The 16511-nt window shown below is 43.8% G+C and overlaps 1 protein-coding gene across 2 annotated transcripts in view; it reads left to right on the top strand.

The window, feature by feature from the left end:
- The window catches only part of LOC144781862 (myb-related transcription factor, partner of profilin-like), a 256283-nt gene that overhangs the window by 134059 nt on the left and 105713 nt on the right, over positions 1–16511 (top strand). Inside the window, exon 3 of one of the 2 annotated variants that reach the window (XM_078660903.1) lies at positions 8031–13074. The exons of the other annotated variant lie outside the window; for it this stretch is intronic. Within the exon in view, the coding sequence (XP_078517029.1) occupies positions 8031–8818 (788 nt within the window). The 3' untranslated portion in view covers positions 8819–13074. Of the gene's footprint in view, positions 1–8030; positions 13075–16511 lie in introns of those variants that run through there. 2 annotated transcript variants of the gene reach the window in all.

The following is a 16511-nucleotide window of genomic DNA, read 5'->3' on the forward strand; positions in this document are numbered from 1 at the left end:
ATCAAGATCAATACCCTCCAGTGGCTGCTTGGCAAGATCAATTAGTCATTGAGCCGCATTCAGGTTTGAGGTCTCTGGTATTGGAGCCAAGCAAGGATTCGTAGCACACTGATTACATGTAATCTTGCTGGAATTAGAATTTTCAATAGGAGATGACAGTTTTGCCTGATCGAGGTCTTGGTAAAGTCTGCAAGATCACCAGTGCGTATTTCAAAGCTGATAATATTATCAACTAGTGCTTCATCAAAAAATGTTACAGAAATATAATCCAGAGTAGAGGGTACTGTGTTGTCGCTTGACAGATTCAATATCAGATTTAACCATAGAGCACCAGTTCCGTGTAGACCTAAGCCAATGGATGACTTTGTTGACTAATGGGTCAATGGCCTCATAGGACCCTGGGGATAGCTGAGGCTCATCAATCATATAGATTCTTTCTTGTTTGTACTTTTTTAGAAAACTGACGAGAATGTCTCTGGTTATAAAAACGTTGCCTAGACTCAGTCCATGTAGCTGAATAATTTCTCATCCCATAAGGCGCTTTGGTGTGATATTGAGCAGATTCAGAACAGTGCATTCTGGGGTTATATGGATAAGCCAGTGACTGTATCGGTTGTGTCGTTGAGACAGGACCCTTTTAAAAACAATTGTGGAAGGGCTTACAATTTGGATTTCGGATGTCCACAATCTTTGCCATCCATCCAGAGAGGTTGAGTTAGTGGAGAAGTGGCCTTCCTTGTGGCTTCAGAGCAATTATTACAGTCATACCGTGAACTATTGGGCTCTCCTCTGCAATTACAGTTACAGCGGCATTCAGTTTAGAGACTTGAGCTAAGAGAGTAGCCAGTTAAATTTTTACATTGTCTAATTTTTGATGCAGTGAGACCTTATTGGGTCACTGTTTCACTCTAGACCACCCTCTAGCAATAGTAATCGTGGGTAGCACTTCAAGAGGAGTAGTAGAATCAGTATGAAGTGAATCAATCACCTCAGGTACAACCAAATGAGTAAATCTATTAGATCAAGGAACATTGGAAATAATACTAACTTTAGGGCTCAGTGGGTATCTGGCAGATGTGTGAACATCTTGGGGAGGAACTTGGCGTTTGCTTATCTCTACTCTATCCAGGGGTCAGTTGGTTTTTGAAAATATCCTGTTAGTTGGGAATATTCCCTTGCATCCCTCTGCTGTCCTCTTTGAACTAGTAAGTGAATCCTTGTTCTTCTTGAACATGTCAGGAACGCTACTCTGGCTTGACCTATCACTCGTAGAAGTCTCTTCCATACTAAGTATAGATTGAACTTCAATCAAATGATCATTGTCCTCTAATGTACAATCTCTAACAACATTTGTGTGCATTCCTTCATTATCCCCAACTAGTATTTTTTTTTTTTTTGACAACTGTAGAGGATTTCGAGCTTTTGGTTGCCTTTTACTTGCCCATTGTGTCAGTAACAGCCAATAGTATCCAACAAAAGTAAACACAGTAAAAAAAATAAAAAATCTAATCAAAGCTCACAGTTATGAATTCATAATAAGACTTAAAGGGCTCTGCATAGATGGTAATCCAGAGTTGCAACAGAACGAAGGAGGGCTTGGGCTGCCGCAGTGAGGACTGGGGGACGTAGTCTCCCCCAGGGAAGTTTAGGGAAGTTCAGGCTTTTATCTGGTGTGGCAGTAAACCAGCAGGGAAACTGCTAAGAGGCTGATACCTGGGTTGCGGGAGCACAAGTTATCAGTAGTTAGCCCCGCCTTGCTCTGATGAAGACTGAGGGATGTAGTCCCACCCCAGTCCAGGGAAGTTCAGGCTTGCAACTGGCATGGCAGCAAAAGGATAGGGAATCATCAAAGAGAGACCCGGCAGTCACATGAGTTAGGTAAAAGGTGGTAGTTAGCTGGTGATAAATTCCTACTGCTGCACTGATGTCACAGCAAGGTATGTTCGTAGGAGCGTTCTAGAAAAACCCCAGGCCTGTCTTGCGTCCATTTGACTTGTAGTAAAACAAGAAAGGGATCTCTGCTAGGCCATGCAATTGTGGGCTGGTGATGAGGATGCGCTAATAATAATGAAGGCTCACAAGACAGTTCAAGAAGTCCAGTTGAGGGGAGATAGGATGCCAAATCAGGACAGGCTGTCTGCCGGGCCGCAATGATGGAAGACTGTCTTTGGGTAGTGCTGAAGAGCAGAACAGGCTGCTACACCATCCGGCATTTCATCTGCTGGACCTAGTTACTGTTTGGTACAATCAATGTATTTCTGCATGGCTACTGCTCTTTTCATCCTTGCCTCCCTCTCCCGCGTGTCAATCCTCCTTTGTGTGGGAAGGCAGGTTCCTCCCTTCTGCGTTTACGCTGTCTAAGGAAGGTTTCAAGACTCTGGTGCAGATTATCCCTTTGAATAGTTTGTGCACTCAGTTATCCAGTCCCCGAGTTACAGTTCTCAAGACAGTGGGGTTATTTCAACCTCCCCTTGGTGGCAGTAGGGTAACTGCAGCACGTATCCTCCTCACTTCCTCTCTGAGAGGCAATGCAACTGCTGGAGGTTCTTGCCGTCCTCAGGCAGAGGCCCTGTGTAGGAGAGTAGGATCTGCTTCCTATAGTTACTCCACTTTTTGCTGTGTTTCACTGGTTTTTCGACTTTAGTCTGGCTGTGACCCTGCTAATCAGGACCACAGCCTAGCTGCTCTCTCTAAATTGATACCATGTACTTTGGGTACATATCAGATTGTTTACTGGGTTACCCTTGTGAGTCCCTATATATATATATATATATATAGTACCTTAGGTTCTAAGGGCATAGTTACCCCAGAGGCCTACCAGGGGCTGAAGCATGTATTATGCCACCCCTGGACAGCCTTCCAAAATGGCACCACAGGTCTGCACTTGCAGCCTGGGTAAGGTGGTGTAAGCACCCCTTACTGGGTGTATGTGTGTGTGTGTGTGTGTGTGTGTGTGTGTGTGTGTATGTATATGTATATGTATATGTATATGTATATATGTATGTATGTATATATGTATATATATATATATATATCTATATATCCATCATCCATCCATCCCCCTATGGCAGGCCTTGACAATCCTGAAGGCAGAGTGCTTGGTTTTGTGTGAGAGGGTGCCCTAGCACGAGCTGAGCCCCTCTGCAGCTTTCGGAAATATCTCCATATAGCTGTTCTATGATATAGCCATACCATATACTCTTAAGTGCATTATAATCCACGTGGTTAATGCCAACTTTGGTTTGGCTTTATCAAAACATGTCGTGTAAGGTGTCAAACACTTTGGAATACTACCCCCACCAGTTCTGGGGGGAGAAGACATGTACATACTGGTATACCCTGTTAAAGTTTAACAGAGCCTCAGCATCACAAAATGGATGCTGCTGCCACAGACACGAGTCTGACCTCCTGCTGCTGGACGAAGCTCCGGCAGGGAAGACTTGGACAATAGGTTTCCTGTCCAGGGAGGTCCTGGCACCTCCCCAGACAGGCTTTAGTGTATTAGGGCTGGGTGGGTTGCATTCAGTGAATGCTTTTCACACACTGCCTGGGGCACACAAGGTGCTCCATGCAATTCCCAGTTAAAACCGGTTGCTTGGGCACTCAGCCCCAGCTCTGGCGCGAAACTGGACAAAGAGGAAGGGGTGTAACCACCCCCGCCCCAGGTCCTCCCATAGGTGGGACCCTAGAGATAGTCCAACCCCTAAACTTGGTATAAATATAGGAACCCAGTCCCTAGGACTTTAGATTACCCTGGACGAAACTCTGCAGCATATATCCTGGATCTTCGACATTCCATATCGACTGGAAGATGGAAGAATCTCCCATGAGGTCAAGTAGTAACCACCCTGTTCAAACCGGCACCAAGAAGCATCTTTACCGGTCTGCATTTTCGAGGCTCCCGCTGGATCCCGAAGAATCTGTGACACAAGACAGGGACTTGCAGGCCTCTCTGAAGCTGACCCGAGTGCCCAGCAAAGCTGAGACCTGTAGCTGACACGAGAGACGTAGGACCGGAACGCCTGGACATCCTGCATTTTTGCAACTGCACCTACTTCCCGAAGTTTCCTGAAGCTGTGCATTGGGGTATTTGAAGCCCCTGCCCGATCACCTTTTGCACTGAAGCTCAGAGGGCTACACTCCACGAGTGTTCCATGGGCCCGCTTTGTGCATTTCCGCTCGTGGCTCCTTCGCGATCTCTAGTCCGGCTAGTGGGTCCCCACGAGGGACAATCTTTTGTTTCTTGAGCTTTCCTGGTTGCTCCAGACACTCCTCTCCAAAGGAGGAGTCCCCCAGACCTTGCTGGTCTGAACCGAAGCCAATCTTGTCATCTTGCTTGGGTTGCTGTTGCCAAGGCTTGTTGGATCCAATCCGGATTCTGACGCTGCAGCACTCGACATCCTTCGTGGGACAGCTCAAATCCAGCTCCTGGTCGTCGTCGATGCCTCTGGTCCTCGTGGCTGAAGAGTCCAGCTTCACCTCTTTCACCTGAAATCACCCGACATCGGTTGGCATTTTCCTATCGCCTTCCTGGTCACTAGCAAGTGACCCAGACTCTGTCCCCTCTGCTTTCTGGTTCTTCAGATCTCGGATCCACTCTTGGATCCACCCGGACACTTTTCCTCTGGTCGCCTGCAGCATTTCTTCGCAGCTCTCCATAGGAATAGACGACGAAACCCGACACCAAAAGACACCTATGCACCCGGCTTCCGTGGGTGAGGTAACTCGAGTACTCCGGTGCTCCCGTGGGTCTTGACTCTCGAAGTGTCTGTCTAACAGGGTTCCATCGTAGGTCACCTAGAAGTGTCCTTAATCTTTAAAATTGTAACTTGTTTGTTTTCCATACAAAGTCAATGGTGATTCACGGCTGTGTTTAGACACTGCACGCGTCCCCCGTGGGCCTCCTGCGTCCTAACCTTGGGTGGTTCCTGGTTGCCCCAGCGGTCCTACAGGCCCTAAACCTGCTTTCTAACTCTCACGTGGTTCTTAAACCACTATTTTAGTATATGGTTTGTGAGGCCCCTAGGGCATAACGTATACTGTGCAACTTATCATATGCTAATTAAGTTCCTTGTATTGTACTTTTACCTCTGACCTCATAAAGAGACCAGATGGGTTGTGTTTAGATTAAATACATATACATTTAATATATACCTTGTGTGGTGTGCTTTCATTTGATCATTCAAGAGATTATAGCCTGGTAAAACAACTTGCTTAACTCGCCTCAAAGTCTTAGCCTGAAAGCTGCTTTCCACAGCTACCACTAGGATAGTTTTCTATAAAGGTTGACCTTAAACCTACCATCAATAAGGGTCATTTGGACTGGTGCAAGGTGCCCACTAGAATAGTGGACATCATATGCCAGGCCAACTTCTCACACCCAGCAGGTAGCAGCAAGTTACCTTACAAGCATGCTGGGCTACGGTGATGACGTAGGCTTCCTGCTGTCACCAAACCCTGTCTTGGACTTGAATGGGATTCTGGAATTGGGCCAATGAGGGTCAGAGTTTACATTTGCACGGGCAACATAGGTGCAGTCTACTTGGGCATGGTTTCAGTTCCTTGTCGCAGTCTACTCTGGCACAATTCTTCAATGCAGCAGCACCATCTACTAGGGCACAATCCTTTGGACCTCCACAGTCGCTCTGGTACAGATTGTAGTTTTCTGTTCCCACCTGAAACAATTCACTCACACTGTGCCCACACTTCTCAGAGTACGCAGATCTTTCACTTCTGTCTTCTTGTTCTGGCATGCCCAAACACCACCAGGGATCAAACTGTTTCTAGTTCATCCTGGATAGTCACACCTCCTGCAGGGTTTACAGCCTCCCTTCCTCTGTCAGCAGGCAAGGTGGCCTAATGGTGCTTCAGGTCAGAAGAATAGCTTCTTGTCCCCTCACCTCTAGGAAGTTAGTTGGAAGCAGACACCAGATCTGGTTGCACAGCAGTACCTTGAGTACTCTGTGGAGCACTCCCTTCCTTGAACCAAGGTCTTGGAGCTGGAACAACAAGTGGGTCATTGGCTCCACACTATTATCCAGTCAAATCAGACAGGGTATGTGGATTCATTCTGCAGTTTTAGATCCGGTTTGTGGTGGTTTTGCATGCAAGTGTCCTTTACAGATACAGCCTTTTTTTGGAGAGTGATGCTGCTCACAGCATGGAGCACCGACAAGAGGCTTCGAGAGATGTGAGCTTTCTGAATCTGATTCTCAACAGCCACACTGAGCAGTGATCAGGAAAGAGAGAAAATGCCTCACTTAAGGGAAGGGGTCCCTTTCACCTTCACAACTGAGACTGCATGTCAACCCTTAAGCCCCATCATTCAACAAATGGCACTGTACAAGAAGACTAATCAGCAGTTCCTTTCAGAAAAAATGCCTAATTGAAAGGAGCATTGTCTTTTCTGTCACCAGTTCACTGTCTAGGTCCCTTATCTCCAGCGTCACAAATGTCAAATATCCTTCTGCTGTCTGGGGAAAAATATACCTCCCTTACACCTTGCATTGCTGAACATACCAGGGCCCTCCAAAATGGAACCCACATATTTTTATTTCTTTGGTTCACTCATACACAATGCAGTACCACACAGCCACAAACAAACACACAACATACTCTTCAGATGTTCGGCCATAAAGTTGAACTAGTAGGCCTCCACTCCACTGACCTAGGCAAAAAGGTCTGGTCACAACTATAGATTCACTAAATACAGGACACTGCCACTACTTCTCTAAATGCCAGCAAATGAAAGTATGCTTGGTACACCACTTTAGGTCATCGGACATGACATACCCAGGACCTCACTCTTATCAAGGGGCAGATACAGTTGGGCATTAAGGGGATATTCCCATTCCAACCCGCCCTTTAAAGCATCACAGTGGCATCAATCATGTATGCAGAGAACAGATTAGAAAAACAGATATATATGTCTTATGTTGTGGTGTTTCACCCCAAAACTATTGCCTGCCTAAATGTATAGTTTCATTGTGCCTGGTCAAATATGAACTCTTCAACAGCAATTAGTAGGCAACATTTCCGCCTCTTGTATGCCAAGTTTGCTCAAGACCATCACAAGGACTTTGTTTCCTAGACAAAAACAAAGAAACGTATCAGCATTCTGAATCTCTCATACAAAGTGTTCCGTTTTGGGAATTAATTTAATCTCAACAGTTAATTAAAAAAAATGCTTTTGACGGAAAATCTAGGTTTGTATTGTTCCTTCTAGCATACCTCAACTGCCTTCTCGAGTGCAGAGATGTCCTGGCTAGAAATGTGGTTGGAAAACTAGGAGCAGTAATTTAGACTACAGTCGTATGAAACTTCACTTGGATTGAAGTAGTGCTGTATATGACTAAATTATCATTTGTAGCTGCATTAATATCTAAGAGCTTATTGAGAATGAAGTCAGGGCTTTTCCTAAGAGGGGATATGCTAGTTCTTAGGATGATATTAGTGTAAAAAGGAAGCATACAAAAAAGTGATGGATGAAATACTTGAATTAATCTCAGCCACTGGTAGTTACTTGGTATTTCCCAGCACATATTTATTTTTTCTCACCATGCAACCTCAGTTTGGACCCAGCCATCTCCAAATTAGTCTTGACCCTGCTCCAATGGGAAAAGTCCAGCTCGAACTGCTGGGCCAGGTCCTCCCTGAATGCAAATAACCCAAGACCATATTTGCCCTTGATAGGGCACATCATTCAGGTAGAGCTTGGTTTCAGTGCCATAGTTTGTGCAGGAGCTACAGCTGGGCCTGACTGTCCCACGTAGGATTTCATACTGAAGTGTGCCAAAAAAGTCATGGATGGAATGCTTAAATCAATCTCAGCCTTTGGGAATTACTTTCTGGAACTAGAATTGTTCCATGGGCTAGGGCAAACTACGACTGTACTTATTGTTTATTTGTATTATGATGGAATGGTTTCAAAGTCTAATTGGTTGCATGATAATGGCTTCTTCTAAGACTGGTCTAATAAAGAGATGATCCTTTTTAACCTTTTTTTTTAAATATATTTCCAATTTTCCCAGGTCTTCCAGCAGTAGGCAGAGTGTCTTCAGTTCCTGAAACGTCTACAAACGCATCATGCTGTGACATGGATGGGGGTCTACTGCACCTTAAACAGCGTGACTCTCCATCTCCACAGCTCGAGACAGAACCTGAGATTCAGATTATTCAGATTCCACAACTAACTCACTCTCCAACAGTTTCAGCTAATTGCCCTCTGCCAGGCCATTCACCCACCCAGAACACAAGAGAATACTCACCTAGACCTGGACCTTCGTTGACTCCTCCTCTCCGACGACGCAGACCCCGCCTGGAGTTGCCTCTGACCTCTGATCCATCCCTCGAGTTCCTGCAGGCTCAAAGGGAGACAACTGAAGCCATTCGGGACTTGGCCTACACCATCCGCCAGAGCATTGACAAACTGACCAATGTGGTGGCCACTGTGCTCCCACTCTTCCAGCACGCTGGTGACCTGGGAGATTCTGATCTCCTGCACCAGTCTTCCCACTGCAGTCTTCCAGGGGGAATAGTCTCCACACCTTCAGATCCTTCCACAACTGAGGTCATTGGAGTCCCCACTGCTACCACCTCCTCAGAAGCCTTTTCCACAAAGGTGGAGGCTTCGCCAGATCGTCAAGAGGTGGAGACTCTCCAGAACAGAGGAATGCCTGCTGTCTATGACCTGCCGGAGGCCAGCAATGAGATCAGGCCTGAGGAAATCATAAGAGTACCTATCTCACCCCCATTAAAGAGGAGGAGAGGTGGCTACACATCCACCCGTAAACGCAGGGGTCGGTGGAGGCACTTATGACTGTTCAGAAGACAAGGCAGAGAAAAATGCATCATTTTTCTAATAGTCAACACCAGCCAGCTTGAGTGCTTCCAAGTCTGTAGCAAAATGTTCGAGACCATTTTTGCCTTTACTCTTTCTTTCTGAAATCCTTTTATTGCCCACCCTGCTTTTGTTTGTCTGCACTGTTTATGAATTCTTTACACTCCTCTAGTACATTCCTGTTTTGTCTATCCATTTCCTCCCATTCTTTCTCTAAACGTTTATTCCATTACATTGTGAAAGTAAATAGGATTTAACTGCCTGTAGGAGGTAGCCATATCTAAATCATAAACAGTTACAAATGTAATTTTTGAGTTTTCGCTGGCTGAGACAGGCAGGTGAGTTTCAGTGTGAGCTTTGGGGAGTATCTGGGGAAGACGGAACAAATGCACATATTAATCCCCAGTGGCAGTTTGACTCGCAAGCCCAGCTAGCAAAAACATAAAAAATCTGCAGCCCTTTCTCATCACGTGAACTGTTGGAATCACCAGAAGATTATGGTTTCAGTAAACATTTAGAACATTTTCCAAGAAAATGCTGTGGTGGTGGGTGTTGGAAATACATGAAGCCATATATTCAAACTTGAAGCAGATTCTCTCATATACAGCCAATGCAGCGATTTTCAGGCTCAGCGGTTGAGGGTTTAGCCCACTGACAGATTGCTGCATTCTAGACCACCTGTGTTCTGTGTACATAGAAGTTCAAACGTCTGGCCTAACACATCTTTTAAATGAGCAACAAAAAAATGTAGTGAGACATCCACAACAAATCCCTTAATAGCAACTGAAGTAGATTCTTTACAAAAAGCATCTGCCAGAAAACATTCTTTTCAAGCACAAATCGTAATAGATTCTCCTGTTGTACACAATTTTACCAGCTAGTGCTTAAACTCAAAGTATGAACTTTTTGTTTTTTCACAACCAAAAATGGGTATTGACCACAGGCATATAGCGTGATTCAGTATACACGGACCCAGCACCCTGTATGCCTTCCTGCCCTCAGGGTAAGAAGCACACATGGCATTTGGAAGAAAACCTAAACATTGCATCATGAGAAATGTGGCCTTGAGACTAGTTGCATCCAAAAACTGAAACTGACCAGTGATTGATTTTGTTTGGATTTGGGACATCCACCAAAAAGTGACAAACCACCAGTATGCCAAACCTGCATTCATCCTTTCTGTTAAGAGTCAGAGGTGGCTTCAAGATTCCATTGCTGCTGGAAATTTTAGATCGAAGGCCCCTTGCCAAAGAGCTATCGTTCAATGTATTGTAAACTGTCTGCCAGGTTTTGATGGGCATTCCAATGTACTTATTTCCTGTTTGGGACACTCAGGAAAATACAGACTGTCTCAAACAGGAAATAAGAGAAAATCCCTTGATGTCGTGATTATTAATTTTTGGTATTCAAGAACAAACTTCACTTTCAGTGTTTGTTACTGAAAAACAAATACATCTTTGCCCATAAACAACTTTGAAATTGCCACCCTCTTTGTAACGTTTGAGTGGAGCTGCTGTCGCTATGGCTTCCCTGAAGGTACAGAAATCCCCTCTTGCTAGGCAGAAATCTCAGACTATGGTGGGCGGACTTCAGTGAAGTTAAGGCCATCTCTCTCACTTTCTATTGCCTGTTTTGGGATTGTCATAGCAGCATATGTAGAACACTCTAGGCGTGTCAGTGTTAAAGAAAAGGTATCCATGGATTGAATTTCCCCAAGCCTTGTTTCAGGCCTGATACAAGCTTGTGCATCTTTTCTGTGTAAGAGTTTAAAAATGCATTTGGCTGCTTACTCTGGCCGTCACTGGGATCTGTCAGTTGTGTCTGATCAAGGTTTCCACTCCAGGGTTGAGCAGTTTGATGATGAATAAGCAGCCTTTGAAGGTTACCTAAATGTGAAAATGCAATGACTTATTCCTCTGGCATGTTAACCATAAAGTAGTCTAACCCCTCAAGAATCTTAAGGTCTTGAGTCATTCTGGCACATCAACTCCGATATTTTGGCGCCATTCATGCTAGCCTAAGCCAGCCAAGAACATATGCTTTGTGTCTGTATTATCCAAGAACTGACCCTATAGATTCGACCTGGTGACCATAGAACTCCACGAAAGAAGAAATATAAGAGAATATTTCAAACTATGCCCAGTTCAGGGACCTCGCTGGTCTGGTTCTTAAAACCTTTGAATTTGGTATTTTGAATTTATTATCTTCGTGTTTAAGAAGATTCCATTTACCACTCTTCAAAAGATACCATTATTACCAGGCCAGGGCTTAGCATATACAGCTGCAAATTTACATTTAGCAGCTTCAGCAGCCAAAGTGAAAAAGGACAGCTTTCTGTACTGAAAATACTAGTTATGAGGTCCTTCCTAGAATAATTTAATAGATCGGCTCTCTAATGAGATGGGTATTACAGCTTTGGGATCTGTAGATAATACGGACTCCGTCAAAATCACCATGTTTGAGGTGAGGCAAAATTCCCAGTAAAGTAGCTCACATTGAAGATAACCTTTACTTGATTTAAATTACAACCATCAAACAGGTAAGGAAGCTATGAGCATGCAAAATAGAATAGTTTCTCACGATCCCCGTGTCTTTCTCAGAACTCACTTGTATTCTTATCAGAGGATATTTCTGTTTTACGTCAGCCAAAACACTAAAGTGCCAAAATCAATTTGTACAGTTAGCCACAAACTGAGTAGTGACTACATACATTAGGTGCTCGAACACCACTAGAGTATTTGTATTCACAATACGAAAATCCAGAAGCATAAATCAACTTGTTTTAGCTTATTCATAGCAACAAATGGATACTTCTATCCATTGCTAGGTGAATAGTGAACAGTATTCATACTGTCTTCTTCTTGGCTAATAATTTAAAATTGTACAAGTGGCATACAAAATGAGAGCAAGCTGTAACAAAACCTTTTATTCATAATATATAGTTAGAAGACGTGGTTGCAAACAGTTTTCTCAAATGATATTTACACTTCTCATAATACAGGCAAAATTGCAATCTGAAAATGTCGTCAGGGAGTTTTGTTCAGTTAAGAAAGAAGCAAACCTCATTATGCCCAGAAAGCTCCAGCTAGTTAATGTGATATGCAATTTTTTTAAAAAGAAGTACTTCCAAGAAAGACTTCTGTCTCCACATAGACATATTAGTGCCTTTTTCCGTAAACTGGGACACATCCTCATCCAGAAAGGAAGCCTATACAATGGCCACAGATACTTTGAGAACCCCTTGAGTCTTTTCCAGCCATGAGGGCACTGTCTGTTAGTTTGTAGGAGAATTTCAGAATCAGACTATTGTCATTAGTGAGGGAAATTGAGAGTGGACAGGCATCTTCTAATAACATGAGCCAATGCTACAGAAAGGGATTTTCTGGGGTACGTGATCCTTTTGATTTGATGTCTGTTTTCTGTCAAAGAGACTCTGCACTTCATTATTTTTTACCAGAAGCCCCAGCCTATTGAGTCAAATTTCATAACCTTATCAAACAGTGCTGCTCTCCTTTCATTTCCTTTACACCCTCCCTGTATTTTAAATCGTATGTACTTTTCCTGTCTTTTACATGTCCTGTTCACATTATTTTTGCCTTGGCAGTCTCTTGACTATTTAACATGTTTTGTTTTGCCAGTTTTTTTCATTACCTACCTACCTCCCTCAATATTAGGTTATGCTTGTTTTTTCTACATGTCTTAGTGTTTTTGTTCTGCTTGTTTCCCCTATTTCTTTCTTCCTTTTTGCTGGCAAGTCTCTGCGAACAGATGTTTCCTTTACCTGTTTGATTCATCTGTCCTTGATCTTTTCTCAGCCGATCTGTCTCTTCTTTTTCCCTTCTCTCACATAACCCACTGACCAGTCCCATGTACAATCAAGAGAAAGGTTGTTTCATTTTCAGTGACAATTGATACAACTGTGGAAATAAGCAATCCCCATATAAAAATGGACTTAGTGGAAGATGATGGGACAGTAGATCGCTGCAGAATGTGGAAGAAACTGGCAATTGTTTTCTAGGAATCATAGGAACGTAAAGAACTTTTAATTTTTCAGACGGTATTGTGCACTCAGCAGATGGTCCAGGACATTTACAATGAGTAGAAACTATCAGTGTATGCTCCTACAAAGACATGTACATAAAAAAAATACTACAGACCCTCTACTGGGGATGTATATAACCTCTAATGTACTTTCAATTTAGAACATTTCGGCACAAAATAAAATTGCAAAACTATGGTAATGTATCTAACATTTTGTTCACCTTGATGCGGTGGGCGGGATGAGGGTCTTCCAATCTACATGCTTTGGTGAGCTCTGAAGCATGGTCGGATTCTGTCTGGATTATGAATACTCTGCTCAGCTTTCCTTTAAAGAAAACATTATCTAAAGAAATAAAAACAAATCTTCAAAGGCTGAAGATGTGTCTTTGCAATATGAGGAAGAGATTTTAAAATGTTTTCTTACATGTTAGAGCCATCCAAGACACTCCTTAATAACATTACTGAGCTGGAAAGACTACTCTTCTACCTGCTGCTACTCAATGATGCGAGACTGGAAGCTTATTTTGCATTCTGTGTATCATCTGAAGAATGGCTCAACTGTTCGAGCATTACGCTTGCAAGTTACATGTAATATGAGGGATAATATTATTGTCAGAACCATTGCCTACTTGTATGTGTAAAGTGAGAGATTGCTATGTTATTAAATTCCTTTACATTCTCTCTGTACATGTATACTGAGGAATTGGTCTGCTTTTAGATAGTGCAAGATACGTGTATCCGGATTACGAGAATGTCACTGGCAGATTAAAGCAATAGAGGTTTTAGGTTTTTATGCCTCTGTAACAGGCCTAGGAAATAAGGTCGAAACCTAGGGCTTACGTTGAGAACTGGTGGAGCGACACAACTACACATAGCACAATTTATTGGCAAGTAATGTTAAGGCTAACTTTACTTACTGTGAAGCAAGTAATTTCTTGCTAAGATCCACATTTGTGAGGAGATAACCAAATACACGAAACTGAAGTGAAAGTGTATTTCGGTAAGTTTGGGGAGCTGCTAATTATACATGATGCAATAACACTCAAAAATAGAGTTGTCTCCTCAGATTTGCGAGTTAGGCTGCATCCAGATATTAGGCTGGCAGATTTAGGCCATTGTAGAGATGAGGTGAGGGCTGGTGTCAGTTTGGGCTAGCAGCCTCTTCCAGTCAAACGTATGTTCATGTGAAGATTAACTCTGAACTTGAGCGTAACTTGGTGTCTGGATGTTCTCGTATCACGTTGCTTGTTGTCTGATGTTCTAAGGTTTCAGCGTTCTTAAGATTGGCATGAAGGCCAGTGCTGTGCCAATGTAAAGAAGGGTTCTTTGGCTCACGGTTATTGTAAACAACAGCTGAAAGATTTTTGGTTTTCAGTCTTGGGGTTTCTTTTGAAATGCCATAGCCCCTAGGCAATTGGGTAGTACTTATTGATGCTAATTTGTTTGTCACCAACATCTTTGATTGCTTTGTACTCGTCATAATACACCTTAATGGAGTGGCTATAGATCATTTTGCAGTTCAATTCGAAAGCTAGCTGGCAACAAAAACCCTCTCCTCCTTAAAGCTTATCCTCTTCGCCACCTGCCGCAGTGCTGAAAAAAATGACGTGTGCGCGGTTCGGACAGCCCCCGGCCAACCTCTGCACAGGCCCACTGTGACGTCGGATGGTTGACGCATCGAAGTAATTAAGGATGGGTGTGCTATACAGATCCCAAAGATGGTTTCAGAAGACTGTGAGTCACTTGGTTTCTCTTTAGCTTTTAGTAAACCAATCTCTTCAGGTACTTGGAACTCCACTACAGCATACTGGCAGTGCCATTCTTCATAGATGAGCTGCAGCAACACCAGGTCTAAGTCAGAGTAGTGCTCATTTATCAGATCATTTGTTGCAGAACTTTGACTCTGATGTTAAAACATACGGCATTGCAGAGTCTGCTCAGAGCCAACACTTTTAAAATCAGCAAGAGCTGTTCAAAGCACTAATGTAATTTTTTTCAAAAAGCATGAGGCCTATAATCGCCACTGAAGTTTGCCCATTGGAATGTAAGGTTCCTCAGAGTGGCAAATAAATCATCCTTTGCTATCTCACCACTAAATTTCCAATGCGTCTGCACTGAAGAAATTTCAAGGCTAAGTTCAAATTCATAACATGAGTAAAGGGACTGGGTTTTGCCCCAAACCAAAAGATAAACATACTAGACCCCAAACAGGTGATTCGTCTTATCCAAAAATGATAGACTTAAGATTCTGAAAACTCCTCAGCAACTTGATCGAAACTAAAACAACCGCAAATTCTTTCAGTGCCAAACAACAAAGGCAGCTTTTACGGATGTCCTTAGCTCAAACATACTTCTATTGAACTAGAGTAAAAACATCGAAACAATTACTTTGGGCCTGAATTAACCCCTTGTGGATGGAGTATTGTCTAACATGGTAATAGACAGCCTAGTGGCTGATTACGATGACTGTGGGATCGCCGCAGACAGCCCGTCGGTAGCAGTCCCACCGCCGTCGTAACACTGTTAAGATGGCAGGTGAGTGGTTGGCGGTCAGAAAGACTGACCACCATGCATCCAACGGGCTCAAGAAGCCCGTTGGTGCGTTCGATGGAGCAGCAATCCCTACAATGGTGGTGTGCCTGCCATGCACCGCCGTAGGGATTACGATGTCCCTTCCCACCGGCTGTTTCATGACATTGTGGGCCTGTAGCTTACCCCTGGCCCTTGGACATTGGACCTTGGGGGGCACCTAAGGTGCCCCCTACATATCCGTGCACCATGTGGCAGGCACCGCATGGTGCCTGTCACATAGTGCAGGGATATGCAAAATATGAATTTTTTGGACTGCGGCGTGTGCTGCAGCCCGCAGCACAACCCTCAATACAAAAAATACCCATATGACCACCTTGAAGGCGGTCGCATTGTAATTTATGTTGCGGGACTGCCGACAGCAAGTCGGGTGTTCCCATTTCCGAAGGGATGGCGGTCAGATGCAAGTCCAACCACCACCTTTTGCAATCTCAGCAGTTTCCTTTAAGGTACAAAAAGTATGGGAGTTTTACTGAAACTAAAAAACAAATGCCCTCCACACCTTAGGTGGTTTCCCAGAGTTTGCGGGACTTTGGTACTTTTTTTTTGTTTTCTGGCCCCAACTGCCGGGTTTTCCCTGGTGGTGATGGGCAGCAAACAAAAATCAGACCATCCACTCTAAATAGAGTGGGTGGGATAATTGCTTAGACTACGATGGCCCCTACTCCTTTAGGCTTTCAGATGTAGCTTCACATTGGCAGGGGGCTCCTTCGACAGAAAGCTGACAGCCCTATAGACCCTCAGTACAGTAGGCCAATTGTCTGTTTGCAAAGGAGTACCCTGTCTGTCAAGCTCAAAATCACTCTCTTAATTTCTGCTGAGGCCATCATGTGCACCAGTCACACGTGATCTAGTCTGATCTAAACACTATTCCAACCCTACAAAGACATCCCACTCTTTTTGAACTACTGCACCTGAGAAGTCATCCTGACTGAACAAAATATGTTTTTAAGGATGGATATCAACAGTCTCTTTATAGAGAATGGCCATATATTGGGATGTGTGCACGGTTGCACAGCGGTTAGCCCCAACGGTAGGTCGC

The sequence above is a fragment of the Lissotriton helveticus genome, chromosome 9 (assembly GCF_964261635.1).
Source record: "Lissotriton helveticus chromosome 9, aLisHel1.1, whole genome shotgun sequence".
Classification (NCBI taxonomy): domain Eukaryota; kingdom Metazoa; phylum Chordata; class Amphibia; order Caudata; family Salamandridae; genus Lissotriton; species Lissotriton helveticus.